The 19,584-nt window shown below is 41.5% G+C and overlaps 1 protein-coding gene across 1 annotated transcript in view; it reads right to left on the reverse strand.

Moving 5' to 3' along the window:
- The window catches only part of TRIO (trio Rho guanine nucleotide exchange factor), a 2,342,529-nt gene that overhangs the window by 1,447,718 nt on the left and 875,227 nt on the right, over positions 1–19,584 (reverse strand). Inside the window, 1 exon segment of the mRNA XM_073555735.1 lies at positions 10,062–10,176. Coding sequence (XP_073411836.1) covers positions 10,062–10,176 — 115 coding nt within the window.

A 19,584-nucleotide genomic window follows, 5' to 3' on the forward strand; every position in this document is an offset into this window, starting at 1 on the left:
AGGTCTGTTTTGGTTATGTTGTATGAAGTGTTAGCTTCCTGTGAAAGGCTCATTGGACTAAAATGTATGCTAATTCTGTCAATAGAAGTCTATGGAGGGGGAGGAAGAAGCTGAAGAGAGACAAAAGTAGAATGACATATAGAGCAAAATCCAAAGATTCTTGTGCTTAGGGAAAGTCTTATAAAAAAAAAAAACATGATACAAGTCATTTAACAGCCAGACATAATGTTACTCATCGTGTAGACTGTACATAGATGACAGTTTATTCTAAAGGGTTACCTAAAAGTGCAGTTAGTCAGGACTGAACTTCCACATTGTGTTATCCTGGCACGCAGAGTGGGATCCCACAACTCCCTGCAGACGCTCTCACAGCGAAAAGCAAGATAGTACCTATTGCAGTAAGCGAGCTCTGCCGTGCACGATACAGAATGGTAAAATCATAACAGCAATTACCATTTAATAACAGAATAGTTAAGTATGAGGGAATGCTGGGCTAGTGGAAAGAGGGGCCATGGAGGCTTGTGGAATTGAGCTCTGGAATTTCGGGCCCGACTTTGGTTTAAAGTCGGACCAATTAAGATGCATTCCGACCACTTATGAGTGGTTTAAACACTAACCTATATTTAATAAAATAATCAGACTGGGGCTGTCCACTCTTATTAAATTAAAGAGAAAGCCTTAAATTGGCTCTATGTAGTGTTTAACCCCTTTACCCCCCGAGGGTGGTTTGCATGTTAATGACCGGGCCAATTTTTACAATTATGAACACTGTCGCTTTATAAGGTAATAACTCTAGAACGATTCAATGGATCCTGGTGATTCTGAGATTGATTTCTCATGACATATTGTACTTCATGATGCTGGTAAAAAATTTTTGATATGACTTGTGTTTATTTGTGAAAAAAAACGGAAATTTGGAGAAAACTTTGAAAATGTCGAAATTTTCAAATTTTGAATTTTCATGCCCTTAAATCACAGAGATATGTCTCACATGTCTACTTTACATCAGCACAATTTTAGAACCATTTTTTTTTTGTTAGGAAGTGATAAGGGTTAAAAGTTGAACAACGATTTCTTATTTTTACAACACCATCTTTTTTAGGGACCACATCACATTTGAAGTCACTTTTAGTGGTCAATATAATAGAAGATATCCAAAATTGACCGCATTCTAAAAATTGCACCCCTCAAGGTGCTCAAAACCTCATTCAAGAAGTTTATTAACCCTTCAGGTGCTTCACAGTAAATTTTTAAATGTTTAAAAAAAATGATCATTTAACTTTTTTCACAAAAAAATCCATTCAGTTGCAATTTTTTCTATTTTCGCAAGAGTAATAAGAAAAATTGGACCACAATTTGTCCTGATTATGCTGATACCCCATATGTGCAGGTAAACCACTGTTTGTGTGCATCAAAGAGCTTGGAAGGGAAAGAGTGCAGTTTGACTTTTCAGCAGAAATTTAGCTGGAAATGAGATCGGACGCCATGTCACATTTAGAGAGACCCTGATGTGCATAAATAGTGGAAATCCCCCACACGTGACACCATTTTGGAAACTAGACCACTTATCTAGATGTGTGGTGATCACTTTGAACCCCCAAGTGTTTCACAGAAATTTATAAAGTAGAGCCGTGAAAATGAAAAATCGTATTTTTTTGACAAAAAATTTTTTTCACCCCCAATTTTTTTTATCTTACCAAGGGTAACAGGATAAATTTGACCAGAAAAGGTAAAGCTTGGAAAGGAAGGAGCACCGCTTGACTTTTTCAATACAAAATTGTCTGGAATTGAGAACGGACACCATGTCGCATTTGGAGAGCCCCTGATGTGCCTAAACAGTGGAAACTCCCAAAAGTGACCACATTTTGGAAACTAGACCCCCCCAAGGAACTTATCTAGATGTGTGATGACCACTTTGAACCCCCAAGTGCTTCACATAAGTTTATAATGTAGAGCCGTGAGAATTAAAAATCATATTTTTCCACAAAAATGATATTTTCGCCCCCCATTTTTAATTTTATTAAGAATAACTGGGGAAATTGGACCCCAAAAATTGTTGTGCAATTTCTCTTGAGTACTCCGATACCCCATATGTAGCGGAATACTACTTTTGAGGCACAGTGCAAAGCTAGAAAGGAAGAGGCACCATATTGGAGTTCAGATTTTGCTGGAATGCTTTGAGGTTGCCATGTCACATTGGCAGTGCCTCTGAGGTGCCAGAACAACAGAAAACACCTACAGTACAGACCAAAAGTTTGGACACACCTTCTCATTCAAAGAGTTTTCTTTATTTTCATGACTATGAAAATTGTAGATTCACTCTGAAGGCATCAAAACTATGAATTAACACATGTGGAATTATATAATTAACAAAAAAGTGTGAAACAACTGAAAATATGTCTTATATTCTATCTAGGTTCTTGAAAGAAGCCACCTTTTGCTTTGATTACTGTTTTGCACACTCTTGGCATTTTCTTGATGAGCTTCAAGAGGTAGTCACCGGAAATGGTCTTCCAACAGTCTTTAAGGAGTTCTCAGAGATGCTTAGCACTTTTTGGCCTTTTTGCCTTCACTCTGCAGTTCAGCTCACCCCAAACCATCTCGATTGGATTCAGGTCTGGTGACTGTGGAGGCCAGGTAATCTGGCGTAGCACCCCATCACTCTCCTTCTTGGTCAAATAGCCCTTACACAGCCTGGAGGTGTGTTTGGGGTCATTGTGCTGTTGAAAAATAAATGATGGTCCAACTAAACGCAAACAGGATGGAATGGCATGCCGCTGCAAGATGCTGTGGTAGCTATGCTGGTTCAGTATGCCTTCAATTTTGAATAAATCCCCAACAGTGTCAACAGCAAAGCAGCCCCACACCATCACACCTCATCCTCCATGCTTCACGGTGGGAACCAGGCATGTAGAGTCCATCCGTTCACCTTTTCTGCGTCACACAAAGACACGGTGGTTGGAACCAAAGATCTCAAATTTGGACTCATCACACCAAAGCACATATTTCCACTGGTCTAATGTCCATTCCTTGTGTTCTTTAGCCCAAACGAGTCTCTTCTGCTTGTTACCTGCCCTTAGCAGCTGCATGAAGGCCTGCTGCACAGTCTCCTCTTAACAGTTGTTGTAGAGATGTGTCTGCTGCTAGAACTCTGTGTGGCATTAACCTGCGATTTCTGAGGCTGGTGACTCGGATGAACTTATCCTCCGCAGCGAAGATGACTCTTGGTCTTCCTTTCCTGGGGCAGTCCCCATGTGAGCCAGTTTCTTTGTAGCGCTTGATGGTTTTTGCCACTGCACTTGGGGACACTTTCAAAGTTTTCCCAATTTTTCGGACTGACCTTCATTTCTTAAAGTAATGATGGCCACTCATTTTTCTTTACTTAGCTGCATTTTTCTTGCCATAATACAAATTCTAACAGTCTATCCAGTAGGACTTTCAGCTGTGCATCCACCAGACTTCTGCACAACACAACTGATGGTCCCAACCCCATTTATAAGGCAAGAAATCCCACTTAATAAACCTGACAGGACACACCTGTGAAGTGAAAACCATTTCCGGTGACTACCTCTTGAAGCTCATCAAGAGAATGCCAAGAGTGTGCAAAGCAGTAATCAAAGCAAAAGGTGGCTACTTTGAAGAACCTACAATATAAGATATACAGTATTTTCAGTTGTTTCACACTTTTTTGTTAATTATATAATTCCACATGTTTTAATTCATAGTTTTGATGCCTTCAGAGTGAATCTACAATTTTCATAGTCATGAAAATAAAGAAAACTCTTTGAATGAGAAGGTGTGTCCAAACGTTTGGTCTGCACTGTATATGTGAACACATTTTACAAACTACATTCAATAAATAAATTCATCTAGGGGTGAAGTGATCATATTGATGCCACAAGTGCCTCACAGATTTTTAAAACACTGAGCAGTGAAGAAAGAATAAATTACATTTTTACCCCTAAAATACTGTTTTAGCCCTAAGTTTTTAATTTTTCTAAGGGCTAATAGGAATTTTTTTTTACAACAAACTGAGGTCCATTTTTTCCTGAGTGTACCAATACCCTACATGTAATCAGGAAATATTTTTCAGGCACAGTGCAAAGCTCAGAAGTAGAGATGAGCGAATTTGTTCGGATTTTGGCCCCAAATCTGTTTTTGACACATTCGGGCCATATTCCAACGCTATTTGTGCCGAATGTATGTCTTATGTTCGGTTCCGAACATATTCTGAAATTTCTAATCCCATTGACTCTAATGACGTTCGGCTGTGTTCGACGATTATTGCAAAAACAATATTCGATTCCAATCGTATTTGGAACCGAATTCGAACAAATTCGCTCATCTCTACTCAGATTTTCCTGCTATGGTTGGCAGGTGCCATAACCCACTGCGAGAGCCCATGAGGCAAAAGAACAGCAGAACACCCCATAAGTGACCACATTTTACAAACTACACTTTCAATTAATTCATCTAGGGGTGCACTGGTCATATTGATACCATGGGTGTGTCACAGAATTTTATACTATTGAGCAGTGAAGAAAAAATAACTACATTTTTGCCACCAACATTTTGTTTTAGCCAAAGATTTGACATTTTCACACAAGATGTGGCTACAAATGGCACCAAAATTTGTTCCACAATTTCTACTGAACATAGCGATACCCCATATGTGGCTGTATAGTACTACTTAGCCATACGGGGAGACTCGGGAGAAACGGAGCACTATTTGACTATTTAAGTGAATGGGTCTGTGCACATGTCAGTGTGTTACCATGTACTGTGTGTCCATGGGAAAAAACACTCTGACATATCCTTTTTTTATATCAGCACGGGACACAAAACGTACCGCACACGTATAACACACATGGATGTCATCTGTGTGGCACGCATCAGCGCCAGGGAAGAAGCGTTACATTATGCGCTGTTCCCGAGTGCCGGGTGTGGAACATGGTTCTCATCATTCTCCCTTGTTCTGCCGGCGATCGGTGTGAGCAGGGGAGAATGATGAGAGTTACATTTAAATGTAACTCTAAAAGAGTTAAAAGAGACAGCAGGTGGCAGATGATGGGACTATTACTCCCATCAGCCTGCCCCTGCTGCTGCTAATAACAGTGACAGCAGGAGCGGCTGATGGGGGTATTAATCAGCTGCTGCCTGCGCTATAAATAAATTAATGAATTATAAAAATGGAGTGGGTGCCCCTTTATTTTCTATAACCAGCCAGGCAAAATTGGGGGATGCAACCCTCTGATGTAAGCTTCAGCAAGGTTGGTTATCAAGAACAGAAAGGTCCCCACAATGTATTTCTTTTTATTATTTAATCAAATAATTTAAAAAAAAGGTGTATGGGTCCCCCCATTTTTGACAACCAGCCTTGCTAAAGCTCACAGCTGGGGGCTGGTATTCTCAGGCTGGTAAGAGGCCATGGATATTGCCCCCCTCAGCCTAAATATAGCAGCCCACAACTGCCCAGAAAAGGCACATCTATTAGATGTGCCAATTGTGGCACTTTGCTCGGCTCTTCCCACTTGCCCTGTAACGGTGGCAAGCAGGGTTCATATTTGTGGGGTTGATGTCACCTTTGTATTTTCGGGTGACATCAAGACCACGGCTTAGTAATGGAGAGCCATCTATAAGACACCTATCCTTTAATAATCCTATAGTTACATGGTAAATAAAGACACAGCCAGAATAAAGTCTTTTATTAGAACTAAAACAAAACACACTTTTTCATGTATATTTGAAAATAAAAAACACAGTTATACTCACGTAACGCTTATTCCACCGATGTCCTCGCTCTCCTGTAATAAACCAAAAATAAAAAAAGCCATATCCTTCACCTGTCAGTCGTTATGTCCCAAACTGTAATCTATGTCTGGGGGATAATTAGCTTTCAACCTGGATGGTGCCAAGATGCGACCGTCCAGGCTGAGACCCACTGGTGATTGAGCTGCTGTGAGCGCAGCGTCAGTGACTGGCGGTGACCTCATAGAGGTTACCTCTGGTCACTGAGGCTCCGTTCCCAGCTGGGCTGAACTGCAGTGAAAACCCCGCTAGCACCGTGAGCTCACACAATGTCATCTTTGTGTTCATGGCTCTCTCGGAGCTCAAACTGGCTGGGAAAGGTAACCTCTAAGATGTTACTGTCGTTCATTGATGCTGTGCTCACAACAGCCCATTCACCAGTGGTTCTCAGCCAGGAAGGTCGCATCTTGGCACTGTTCAGGTTGAAAACTAATTATCCCCCAGACATGGATTACAACATTGGACAGAATGACAAACAGGTGAGAGATATTGTTGTTTTTTTTGTTTATTACAGGAGAACGAGGGCTTCAGTAGAATAAGTGTTTGTGTTTGTTATTTTTAAATAAAAAAAATAAATTAGAAATTAAAAATAAAAGTTTTATTTCTATTTCTGTCTTTATTTACCATACAACTTATAGGATTAGTAATGGATAGATGTCTTATAGACGGCTCTCCATTACTAAACTATGGGCTTGATGTCTCCTGAAAACACAAAGGTGACATCAACCCCACAAATATGAACCCCACTTGCCACCTCTACAGGCAATTGGGAAGATCCGGACAAAGCACCACAATTGGCGCATCTTATAGATATGCCTTTTCTGGGCAGCTGCAGGCTATTTCTAGGCTGGGGTGGGGTCAATATCCATGGCATCTTACCAGCCTGAGAATACCAGCCCCCAGCTGTGACCTTTAGCAAGGCTGGTTGTCAAAAATGGGGGAACTCCACGCGTTTTTTAAAATTATTTAATTAAATAATTAAAAAATCAGGGTGGGACCCCTCTATTCTTGATAACCAGCCTTGCTGAAGCTGACAGCTGAGGGTTGCTGCCCCCAGCTGTGAGTTTTGCTTGTCTGGTTATAGAAAATAACCAGCAGAGCAGGGGAGAATGATGAGAGCCGTGTTCAGCACCTGGCGTCGGGTAACAGTGCTTACCGTAACACTTCTTCCTTGGCGCCCGTCCATGTAGTAGTGATGCGGCAGTGATGCCACATGTGTGCCGCAAGCATAACACACAAGGACATATCCAGTACCCGAAATATCAGAACATGTGAAAGAGACCTTATAACGGGTTTTTATGATTGGCTGCTGTCACACACTAAAAAAAATTTTATTGCAAAAAATAGCTTTTGCATCTCCACATTTTGAGAGCTATAATTTTTCCATATTTTGACCCACAGAGTCATGTGAGCTCTCGTTTCTTGCGGGACGCGTTGACGAATTTTTTGGTACCATTTTTGGGCACATGACTTTTTTGATCGCTTTCTATTCCGATTTTTGGGAAGCAGAATTAACAAAATGCTGCAACTCATGAATTTCTTTTTTTTTCTTTTATACAAAACACAATCATTTTTGCATTACTTTATTTTGGGAGCTATAACTTTTTATTTTTTCACTCATGGAGCTGTATGGCAGCTTTTTTTGTCAGGACAAGATGGCGTTTTCAGCAGTACAATGTTTATTTATATTCGTCTTTTTGATCGCGTGTTATTCCACATTTTGTTCGGCGGTATGATGATAAAGCATTATTTTTTGCCCTTTTTATGGTGTTCACTAAAGGCCTTAACTAGTGGGACAGTTATAGGTCAGATTGTTGCGGACGTGGCGATAACAACCAAATATGTGTACTTTTATTGTTTATATTCTTTTTTCATTTAAATATGTATTTAGAAATAGAATATATATACAGTGCCTTGCGAAAGTATTCGTCCCCCTGCAACTTTCCAATGTTTTCCCACATATCATGCTTCAGACATAAAGATACCAAATGTAAATTTTTGGTGAAAAATCAACAAGTGGCACACAATTGTAAACGAAATTTATTGGTTATTTTAAATTTTTGGTGAAATTCAAAAACTGAAAAGGGGGCGTGCAATATTATTCGTCCCCTTTAACTTTATACTTTGTTGTGCCACCTTTTGCTGCGATTACAGCTGCAAGTCGCTTGGGGTATGTCTATCAGTTTTGTACATAGAGAGACTGAAATTCTTGCCGATTCTTCCTTGGCAAACAGATCGAGCTCAGTGAGGTTGGATGGAGATCATTTGTGAACAGCAGTTTTCAGCTCTTTCCACAGATTCTCAATTGGATTCACGTCTGGACTTTGACTTGGCCATTCTAACACCTGGATACGTTTATTTGTAAACCATTCCATTGTAGATTTTCCTTTATGTTTTGGGATTATTGTCTTGTTGGAAGACAAATCTCTATCCCAGTCTCAGGTCTTTTGCAGACTCCAACAGGTTTTCTTCAAGAATGGTCCTGTATTTGGTTCCATCCATTTTCCCATCAATTTTAACCATCTTTCCTGTCCCTGCTGAAGAAAAGCAGGCCCAAACCATGATGCTGCCACCACCATGTTTGACAGTGGGGATGGTGTGTCCAGGGTGATGAGATGTGTTGCCTTTACGCCAAACATATCATTTGGCATTGTTGCCAAAAAGTTCGATTGTGGTTTCATCTGACCAGAGCACCTTCTTCCACATGTTTGGTGTGTATCCAAGGTGGCTTGTTGCAAACTTTAAACAACACTTTTTATGGATATCTTTGAGAAATGGCTTTCTTCTTGCCACTCTTCCATAAAGGTCAGAGTTGTGCAGTGTACAACTGATTGTTGTCCTAAGGACAGACTGTCCCACCTCAGCTGTAGATCTGTGCAGTTCATCCAGAGTGATCATGGGCCTGTTGGCTGCATCTCTGATCAGTCTTCTCCTTGTTTGAGATGAAAGTTTAGAGGGATGACCGGGTCTTGTTAGATTTGCAGTGGTATGATACTACTTCCATTTCAATATGATTGCTTGCACAGTGCTCCTTGGGATGTTTAAAGTTTTGGAAATCATTTTATATCCAAATCCAGCTTTAAACTTCTCCACAACCGTATCACAGACCTGCCTGTTGTGTTCCTTGGTCTTCATGATTCTCTCTGTGCTTCCATCAGAACCCTGAGACTATCACAGAGCAGGTGCATTTATATGGAGACTTGATTAAACAGGTGGATTATATTTATCATCATTAGTCATTTAGGACAACATTGGATCATTCAGAGATCCACAATGAACTTCTGAAGTGAGCTTGCTGCACTGAAAGTAAAGGGGCCAAATAATATTGCACGCCCCACTTTTCAGTTTTTGAATTTCCACAAAAATTTAAAATAACCAATAAATTTCGTTCAACTTCACAATTGTGTTCCACTTGTTGTTGATTCTTCACCAAAAATTTACATTTGGTATCTTTATGTTTGAAGCATGATATGTGGGAAAAGGTTGAAAAGATCCAGGGGGCCGAATACTTTGGCAAGGCACTGTATATTGATTTTTATATTATTATTTTTTATTTTTTTTAATATTTTTACAATTATTTAAAACATTTTTTTATTTACTTTGTCCCACTATGGGACAATAATTTTTGGAAGGCTGATCACTTCTATAGCTTGGAGATTAAGCAGCCTCCCTTTGCTATAGAAACTGTCAACTCTGCACTGACAGAGAGACTTGCTGATCATGCAAGTTTCCTAGCTCTGGTGACCCAGTTGTCATCATAACGACATCAGGTCACCATTGCAACGATCGGGACCCTGCATCATGCCACGAGGTCTCTGATCCAAAGTCAGAGGGCCTGTCAACCCCATGCCGGCTTCTGGAATGCTGCAATCGCGTTTGATCGCAGCATTTCGGGGGTTAAAGTGCTGGAAGCGGTCTGTGACCGATCCTGGCACCTAGTGCCAGGTGTCAGCTGTCAGAATCAGCTGACACCTGGCGGTGATCGCCCACGCACCCCCCATATTTGTGGGCGATCGTAATATTCCGAACATGGTCAAATAGGCCCTGGGCACATGGACAGAAAATTACGCCCGATGTCAGAAAGGGGCTAAGCAATTGCAAAAACATTTTGTTCACTTTTTTAATTTGAGAGGAAGCCACTTATTTATTACTTGTTATAAGCAATTCCTCCAATATTAATCTGCACTAGCTTTATGCCCTGTGTATACAAAACCTTGTAAGAATAAAAATTCAATCCGTTTAAAGAAACTTGCTTTTTACTTGCTGTTCTGGAGCTTTGACATGTGAAACCATCCCTGGCATATTTACACTATTCCTATGTAAGTATTTCAAGAAGACATCAGCGTTTCTTCGGGCCAAAGTGCAAGCCTACAAAAAAATTAAAAATAAACCTGTAAGCATATGTATTAAAAGATGTGAAACTTTAAACACAAAGAACAATTAACTTAAGTTCTAGTATCCTATTGTTAGTGCAAAATGGCACTTTAAAATTACAAACTTGGCAAAAAATCATTTGTATCACACTTATTGAAGTAAAGAGTCCAACACAGTGGTTGATACGCAGCAGTGATGTAGCACAATCACAAAAGTTTCAGTGGCATCAACCCCTTAGTGACAGAGCAATTTTGCAGCCTAATCACCAGTCCAATTTTTACAATTCTGACCACTGTCACTTTATGAGGTTATAACTCTGGAACGCTTTAACGGATCCTGCTGATTCTGAGACTGTTTTTTCGTGACATATTGTACTTCATGTTAGTGGTAAAATTTCATCGATAATATTTGTTTTTTTATGAAAAAAATAACGGAAATATGGCAAAAAATTTTTTAAAATTTTGCAATTTTGAAAAATTTAAATTTTTATGCCCTTAAATCAGAGAGAAGGTCACACAAATTTCTTAATTAATAACATTTCCCACATGTCTACTTTACATCAGCACAATTTTTTTTGTTAGGAAGTTATAAGGGTTAAAAGTTGACCAGCGATTTTTCATTTTTACAACAAAATTTACAAAACCATTTTTTTAGGGACCACATCATGTTTGAATTAATTTTGAGGGGTGTACATAAAAGAAAATACCAAAAAGTGACACCATTCTAAAAACTAGACCCCTCAAGGTGCTCAAAGTCACATTCAAGAAGTTTATTAACCCTTTATGTGCTTCACAGGAACTGAAGCTATGTGGAAGGAAAAAATTAACATTTAACTTTTTTTGCAAAAAATTTACTTCAGAACCATTTTTTTATTTTCACAAGTATTAAAAGAGAAAATGAACCACAAAATTTGTTGTGCGATTTCGGCTGAATACTCCGATACCCCATATGTGGGGATAAACCACTTTTTGTGTGCACAGCAGAGTTCGCAAGGGAAGGAGCGCCGTTTGACTTTTTCAACGCAGAATTAACTGGAATAGAGATTTGATGCCATGTTGCATTCGGAGAGCCCATGATGTGCCTAAACATTGGAAGCCCTCAATAAGTGACCCCATTTTGGAAACTAGACCCCTTAAGGAACTTATCTAGATGTGTGGTGAGCACTTTGAACCTCCAAGTACTTCATAAAAGTTTATAACGCAGATTCGTGAAAATAGAAAATCAATTTTTTTCCTCAAAAATTATTTTTTAGACCACTATTTTTTATTTTCCCAAGGGTAACAGGAGAAATTGGACAACAAAAGTTGATGTGCAATTTGTCCTGAGTATGCTGATACCCCATATGTGGGGGAACTACTGTTTGGGCGCATGGCAGAGCTCGGAAGGGAAGGAGTGATGTTTTGGAATGCAGACTTTGATGGAATGTTCTGCGGGCGTCATGTTGCATTTGCAGAGCCCCTGATGTGCCTAACAGTAGAAACCCCCCACAAGTGACCCCATTGTGGAAACTAGACCCCCCCAAGGAGCTTATCTAGATGTGTTGTGAGCACTTTCAACCCCCAAGTGCTTCACAGAAGTTTATAAACGCAGAGCCGTGAATATACAAAATAATTTTGTTCCTCAAAAATGATTTTTAGCCCACTATTTTTTTATTTTCACAAGGTTAACAGGAGAAATTGGACCACAAAAGAAGTTGGGCAATTTGTCCTGAGTACGCCGATACCCCATATGTGGGGGGAACCACTGTTTGGGCGCATGGGAGAGCTCGGAAGGGAAGGAGTGCCATTTTGGAATGCAGACTTTGATGGAATGTTCTGTGGGTGTCATGCTGCGTTTGCAGACCCCCTGATGTGCCTAAACAGTAAAACCCCACAAAAGTGACCCCATTTTGGAAACTAGACCCCCCAAGGAACTTATTTAGATGTGTGGTTAGCACTTTGAACCCCCGAGTGCTTCACAGAAATTTATAACGCAGAGCCATGAAAATAAAAAATCCATTTTTTTCCCTCAAAAAATTTTAGCCCACAATTTTTTATTTTCACAAGGGTAACAGGATAAATTCGACCCGCAAAGTTGTTGTGCAATTTTTCCTGAGTACGCTGATACCACACATGTGGAGGTACCCTACTGTTTGGGCACACGTCGGGGCTTGGAATGGAGGGAACACTGTTTGACTTTTTGAACGCAAAATTGGCTGGAATAAATGGTGGTGCCATGTCGTGTTTGGAGACCCCGTGATGTGCCTAAACAGTTGAAACCCTTCAATTCTAACACCAACCCTAAGCCCAACACACCCCTAACCGTAAACCCAACTGTAACCCTAACCACAAGCCTAACCCTAATCCCAACCCTAATACTCCCCTAACCCTAATCTTAACCCTAATTCCAACCCTAACCCTAACTCCACGCCTAACCCTAATTCCAACAGTAACCCTAATTCCAACCCTAACCCTAATTCTAACCCTATTTGTAACTCTAACCCTATCTCTAACCCTAACCATAATTCCAATCCTAACCCTAATGGAAATTTTTTTTTTATTTTATTACTTGTGCCTACCTATGGGGGTGATAAAGGGGGGCGTATTTACTTTTTTTATTTTGATCACTCTGAGAGTTTATCACAGTGGTCAAAATGAAAAAATGAATCTGCAGCTGGCAAATTCCGGCGGGCATACTGTGCATGCGCCCGCCATTTTCTAAGATGGCGGCGCCCATGATCCGGGATGACCGGACATCGGGAACCAGAGCGGGACATCAGAGGCACTGTGAAGGGTGAGGGGTTCGGAAGGTGGGGGGAGCAGAGGGAAGCGGGAGGGGAGTAGATGGTGACGGCGGTGGCCGATAGGCACTGTCAGTCGGTGGCGGCGGCCGATCGCCCCCGCCAACCGGTGCTATTGCAGCATCGGTCATGGTTGGATTGTAATAATTCACCAAATTTCATTGGTGACATATTACAAATCGCTCAGATTGACTGTTTCACTTTTAACAGCCAGTCAGAGCGATCTTAGGCATGTGGGGGCTAAGCCACACCCCCTGGTGTTAACTATAAAGGGTCTTCTGTGTGTGGGTCAGGTGACCTTTCTGTGACCCCGGTTGACCCGCAGGCGGGCAATCAATTCATGACGCCACATAGGCATCATGGGTCGTATTGGCATGACTTTTCATGATGCCTATGTGGCGTTAAAGGTCGGGAAGGGGTTAATCTAAACTACCATAATTGCACATCCCAATTATGGTGGTGCACAGTAGATGTGCAGGAGATGCCTGTGTTTTACAGTAGATTCTCCACTATAACAGGGATAAAGGCTTACACATATTTGCATATAGCTGTAGGGTGGGCCCCTAGGGTCAATTCCCCCTCTTCTCTTAACAAGATTTACCAATGCTGCTACCTGTTTGAGACTGTAAGCCATAATCATCAACATTAACAGAAATAAACACTTAACCCCTTCCTGACATGAGACGTACTATCCCGTCCACGGTACCCGGGCCCGTATGACCGGGGACGGGATAGTACGTCTACCGCGATCAGCGGCGCCCACGTGGTGAGCGCCGCTGATCCCGTCCGGGTGTCAGCTGATTATCACAGCTGACACCCGGCACTACGTGTCAGGGGCGGTCACGGACCGCCCCCGACACGTTAACCCCTTGCACACCGCGATCAAACATGATCGCGGTGTACCGGGGTTAAAGGGAAGCATCGGCAGGGAGGGGGCTCCCTCCGTGCTTCCCTGAGCCCCCCACGGCAGCGCAATGTGCAGCGCTGCTGCGGGGGGCTCCTTTCCTCCAGGCCCCCGAATCCAAGATGGCGACGGGGGCCTTCGGGGGCCTGGGGAAGCTGGCTTCCTCAGTGCCTGCAAAGCGCAGGCATGAGGAAGCCTTGTGCACTGCCTGTGACAGATTGCTGATCTGTCACAGTGATCTGTGATGTGACAGATCAGCGATCTGTCACAGGACAGTGATGTCCCACCTGGGACTATGTAATAAAGTAAAAAAAAAATTAAAAAAAAGAGTAAAAATAAATTTAAAAAAATCGCCAAATAAATTAGTAAAAAAAAAAAAAAATATTCCCCAATAAATTCATTTTTTGAAAATAATAATAAAAAAAAACAATAAAAGTACACATATTAGGTATCGCCGCGTCCGTAACGACCTGCCCTATAAAACTGTCCCATTAGTTAACCCCTTTAGCGAACCCCTTAAAAAATAAAAATAAAAAACGAAGCAAAAAATAATGATTTATTATCATACCGCCAAACAAAAAGTGCAATAACGCGCGATCAAAAAGACGCATATAAATATCCATGGTACCGCTGAAAACGTCATCTTGTCCCGCAAAAAACAAGCCGCCACACAGCATCATCAGCGAAAAAATAAAAAAGTTATAACTCGCAGAATAAAGCGATGCAAAAATAATTATTTTTTATATAAAATAGTTTTCATTGCATAAAACCGACAAAAACATAAAAAAACGACCTAAATGAGGTATCGCTGTAACCGTACTGACCCGAAGAATAAAACCGCTTTATCAATTTTACCGCACGCGGAACGGTGTAAACGCACCCCCCCCAAAAGAAATTCATGAAACGCTGGTTTTTGTTCATTCTGCGTCCCAAAAATCGGAATAAAAAGCGATCAAAAAATTTCACGTGCCCGAAAATGGTACCAATAAAAACGTCAACTCGTCCCGCAAAAAATAAGACCTCACATGACTCGGTGGGTCAAAATAAGGAAAAATTATAGCTCTCAATATGTGGTGATGCAAAAACTATTTTTACAATAAAAAGCGTCTTTTAGCGTGCGACAGCCGCCAAACATAAAAACCGCCATAAATAGTAAATCAAACCCCCCGTTATCACCCCCTTAGTTAGGGAAAAATAATAAAATAAAAAAAATGTATTTATTTCCATTAGGGTTAGGGCTAGGGTTAGGGCTAGGGGTGTGTTGGGGTAGGGTTGGGGTAGGGTTAGGGCTAGGGTTAGGGCTAGGGCTAGGGTTAGGGCTAGGGTTAGGGCTAGGGTTAGGGGCGTGTTGGGGTTCGGGTTGGAGTTAGAATTGGGGGTTTCCACTGTTTGGGCACATCAGGGGCTCTCCAAATGCAACATGGCGTCTGATCTCAATTCCAGCCAATTCTGAGTTGAAAAAGTCAAATGGTGCTCCTTCCCTTCCAAGCTCTGCTATGCGCCCAAACAGTGTTTTACCCCCACATGTAGGGTAGCAGCCTACTCAGGACAAATTGCAAAACAATTTTTGGGGTCCAATTTCTCCTGTTACCCTTAGGAAAATAAAAAATTGGGGGCAAAAATATCATTTTTGTGGAAAAAAATGATTTTTTTTATTTTCACATCCGAGTGTTATAAACTTCTGTGAAGCACTTGGGGGCTCAAAGTGCTCACCACACATCTAGATAAGTTCCGTGGGGGGTCTAGTGTCCAAAATGGGGTCACTTGTGGGGAGTTTCAATAGTTTAGGTACATCAGGGGCTCTCCAAACGCACATGACACCCGCAGACCATTCCATCAAAGTCTGCATTCCAAAACGTCACTGATTCCCTTCCGAGCCCCGACGTGTGTCCATACAGTAGTTTTCTCCCACATATGGGGTGTCAGCGTACTCAGGACAAATTGGACAACAACTTTTGGGGTCCAATTTCTCCTGGTACCCTTGGGAAAATAAAAAAATGGTGACTAAAAGATCATGTTTGTGGAAAAAATACGAATTTTTTATTTTCACGCCCGGGCGTTGTAAACTTCTGTGAAGCACTGGGGGGGTCAAAGTGCTCACCTCACATATAGATAAGTTCCTTAGGGGGTCTAGTTTACAAAATGGTGTCATTTGTGGGGGGTTTCCACTGTTTAGGTACATTAGGGGCTCTCCAAAGGCAACATGACACCCGCAGACCATTCCATCAAAGTCTGCATTCCAAAACGTCACTACTTCCCTTCCGAGCCCCGACGTGTGCCCATACAGTAGTTTTCTCCCACATATGGGGTAGCAGCGTACTCAGGACAAATTGGACAACAACTTTTGGGGTCCAATTTCTCCTGGTACCCTTGGGAAAATAAAAAAATGGTGACTAAAAGATCATGTTTGTGGAAAAAATACGAATTTTTTATTTTCACGCCCGGGCGTTGTAAACTTCTGTGAAGCACTGGGGGGGTCAAAGTGCTCACCACACATCTAGATAAGTTCCTTGGGGGGTCTAGTTTACAAAATGGTGTCATTTGTGGGGGGTTTCCACTGTTTAGGTACATTAGGGGCTCTCCAAAGGCAACATGACACCCGCAGACCATTCCATCAAAGTCTGCATTCCAAAACGTCACTACTTCCCTTCCGAGCCCCGACGTGTGCCCATACAGTAGTTTTCTCCCACATATGGGGTAGCAGCGTACTCAGGACAAATTGGACAACAACTTTTGGGGTCCAATTTCTCCTGGTACCCTTGGGAAAATAAAAAAATGGTGACTAAAAGATCATGTTTGTGGAAAAAATACGAATTTTTTATTTTCACGCCCGGGCGTTGTAAACTTCTGTGAAGCACTGGGGGGTCAAAGTGCTCACCACACATCTAGATAAGTTCCTTGGGGGCTCTAGTTTACAAAATGGTGTCATTTGTGGGGGGTTTCCACTGTTTAGGTACATTAGGGGCTCTCCAAAGGCAACATGACACCCGCAGACCATTCCATCAAAGTCTGCATTCCAAAACGTCACTACTTCCCTTCCGAGCCCCGACGTGTGCCCATACAGTAGTTTTCTCCCACATATGGGGTATCAGCATACTCAGGACAAATTGGACAACAACTTTTGGGGTCCAATTTCTCCTGGTACCCTTGGGAAAATAAAAAAAATGGTGACTAAAAGATCATGTTTGTGGAAAAAATACAAATTTTTTATTTTCACGCCCGGGCGTTGTAAACTTCTGTGAAGCACTGGGGGGGTCAAAGTGCTCACCACACATCTAGATAAGTTCCTTAGGGGGTCTAGTTTCCAAAATGGTGTCATTTGTGGGGGGGTTCCACTGTTTTGGTACATCAGGAGTTTTCCAAACGCGACATGGTGTCCGATCTCAATTCCAGCCAAAAACGTCAAATGGCGCTGCTTCCCTTCCGAGCTCTGCCATGCGCCCAAATAGTGGTTTACCCCCACATGTGGGGTATCAGCGTACTCAGGACAAATTGCACAATAACTTTTAGGGTCCTGTTACCCTTGGAAAAATAAGAATTGAGGGTGAAAAGATCATTTTTGTGGAAAAAATATGATTTTTTAATTGTATGGCTTTATGTTATAAACTTCTGTGAAGCCCATGGGGGTTCAAAGTTCTCACCACACGTCTAGATAAGTTCCTTAGGGGGTCTAGTTTCCAAAATGGTGTCACTTGTGGGGGGTTTCCACTGTTTTGGTACATCAGGGGTTTTCCAAACGCGACATGGTGTCCGATCTCAATTCCAGCCAAAAACGTCAAATGGCGCTGCTTCCCTTCCGAGCTCTGCCATGCGCCCAAATAGTGGTTTACCCCCACATGTGGGGTATCAGCGTACTCAGGACAACTTGCACAATAACTTTTAGGGTCCTGTTACCCTTGGAAAAATAAGAATTGAGGGTGAAAAGATCATTTTTGTTGAAAAAATATGATTTTTTAATTGTATGGCTTTATGTTATAAACTTCTGTGAAGCCCATGGGGGTTCAAAGTTCTCACCACACATCTAGATGAGTTCCTTAGGGGGTCTAGTTTCCAAAATGGTGTCATTTGTGGGGGGTTTCCACTGTTTAGGTACATCAGGGGTTTTCCAAACGCGACATGGTGTCCGATCTCAATTCCAGCCAAAAACGTCAAATGGCGCTGCTTCCCTTCCGAGCTCTGCCATGCGCCCAAATAGTGGTTTACCCCCACATGTGGGGTATCAGCATACTCAGGACAAATTGCACAATAACTTTTAGGGTCCTGCTACCCTTGGGAAAATAAAAATTGGGGTGAAAAGATCATTTTTGTGGAAAAAATATGATTTTTTAATTGTACCGCTGTACGTTATAAACTTCTGTAAAGCCCTTGTGGGTTCAAAGTTCTCACCACATATCTAGATAAGTTCCTTGGGGGGTCTAGTTTCCAAAATGGGGTCACTTGTAGGGGGTTTCCACTGTTTAGGTACATCAGGGACTCTCCAAACGTGACATGGCGTCCAATCTGAATTCCAGCCAATTTTGCATTGAAAAAGTCAAACGGCGCTCCTTCCATTCTGAGCTCTGCCATGCGCCGAAACAGTCGTTCCCCCCCACATATCAGGTATCTGCGTACTCAGGACAAATTGCACAATAACTTTTGCAGTTCAATTTCTCCTGTTACCCTTGGTAAAATAAAAAAAATTGAACCTGAAGTATTTTTTTTATGAAAAAAAGTTAGATGTTCATTTTTTTTTAAATATTCAAAAAAATTCCTGTGACACACCTAAAGGGTTAATAAACTTCTTGAATGTGGTTTTGAGCACCTTAAGGGGTGCAGTTTTTAGAATGGTGTCACTTTTGGGTATTTTCTATCATATAGACCCCTCAAAGTGGCTTCAAATGTGATGTGGTCCTAAAAATAAAATGGTGTTGTAAAAATGAGAAATCGCTGGTCAACTTTTAACCCTTATAACTTCCTAACAAAAAAAAATTTTGGTTCCAAAATTGTGCTGATGTAAAGTAAACATGTGGGAAATGTTAGTTATCAAGTTTTTTGTGTGCCGTATCTGTGATTTAAGGGCATAAAAATTCAAAGTTGGAAAATTGCGAAATTTTCAAAATTTTCGCCAAATTTCCGTTTTTCTCACAAATAAACGCAAGTTATTTGAACGAAATGTTACCACAAACATGAAGTACAATATGTCACGAGAAAACAATGTCAGAATCACCGGTATCCATGGAAGCGTTTGAGAGTTATGACCTCATAAAGGTACAGTGGTCAGAATTGTAAAAATTGGCCCGGTCATGAACGTGCAAACCACCCTTGGGGGTGAAGGGGTTAAAATAGATCACTCAGTTTCTAATTACTATATATGAGTTTCACTTTTTGTATTGAACTGAAATAAATTAACTTTTTGATGATATTCTAATTTTGTGAGAAGCACCTGTAGGTCAGCATGCTATTATCTTAAAATAATTAATAAGATATTTTCTAGCCCAAGGGTCAATACCAAGGCTGGACTGGCAAGCTGGCAGATGCCAGAAGGGCCTGTTTAGTCATGGGCTGCTTTGTCTGCTATGTTAACAGAATAGGTGTGCGGGTCAGGTGACCTTTCAGTGACCCCGGTCACCCGACCCGCAGGCAGGCAATCAATTCATGACGCCACATAGGCGTCATGGGTCGTATTGGCATGACTTTTCATGATGCCTATGTGGCGTTAAAGGTCGGGAAGGGGTTAGTC

The sequence above is a fragment of the Dendrobates tinctorius genome, unplaced genomic scaffold (genome assembly GCF_039654945.1).
Source record: "Dendrobates tinctorius isolate UK_male_01 unplaced genomic scaffold, ASM3965494v1 ptg000229l, whole genome shotgun sequence".
Taxonomy (NCBI): Eukaryota; Metazoa; Chordata; class Amphibia; order Anura; family Dendrobatidae; genus Dendrobates; species Dendrobates tinctorius.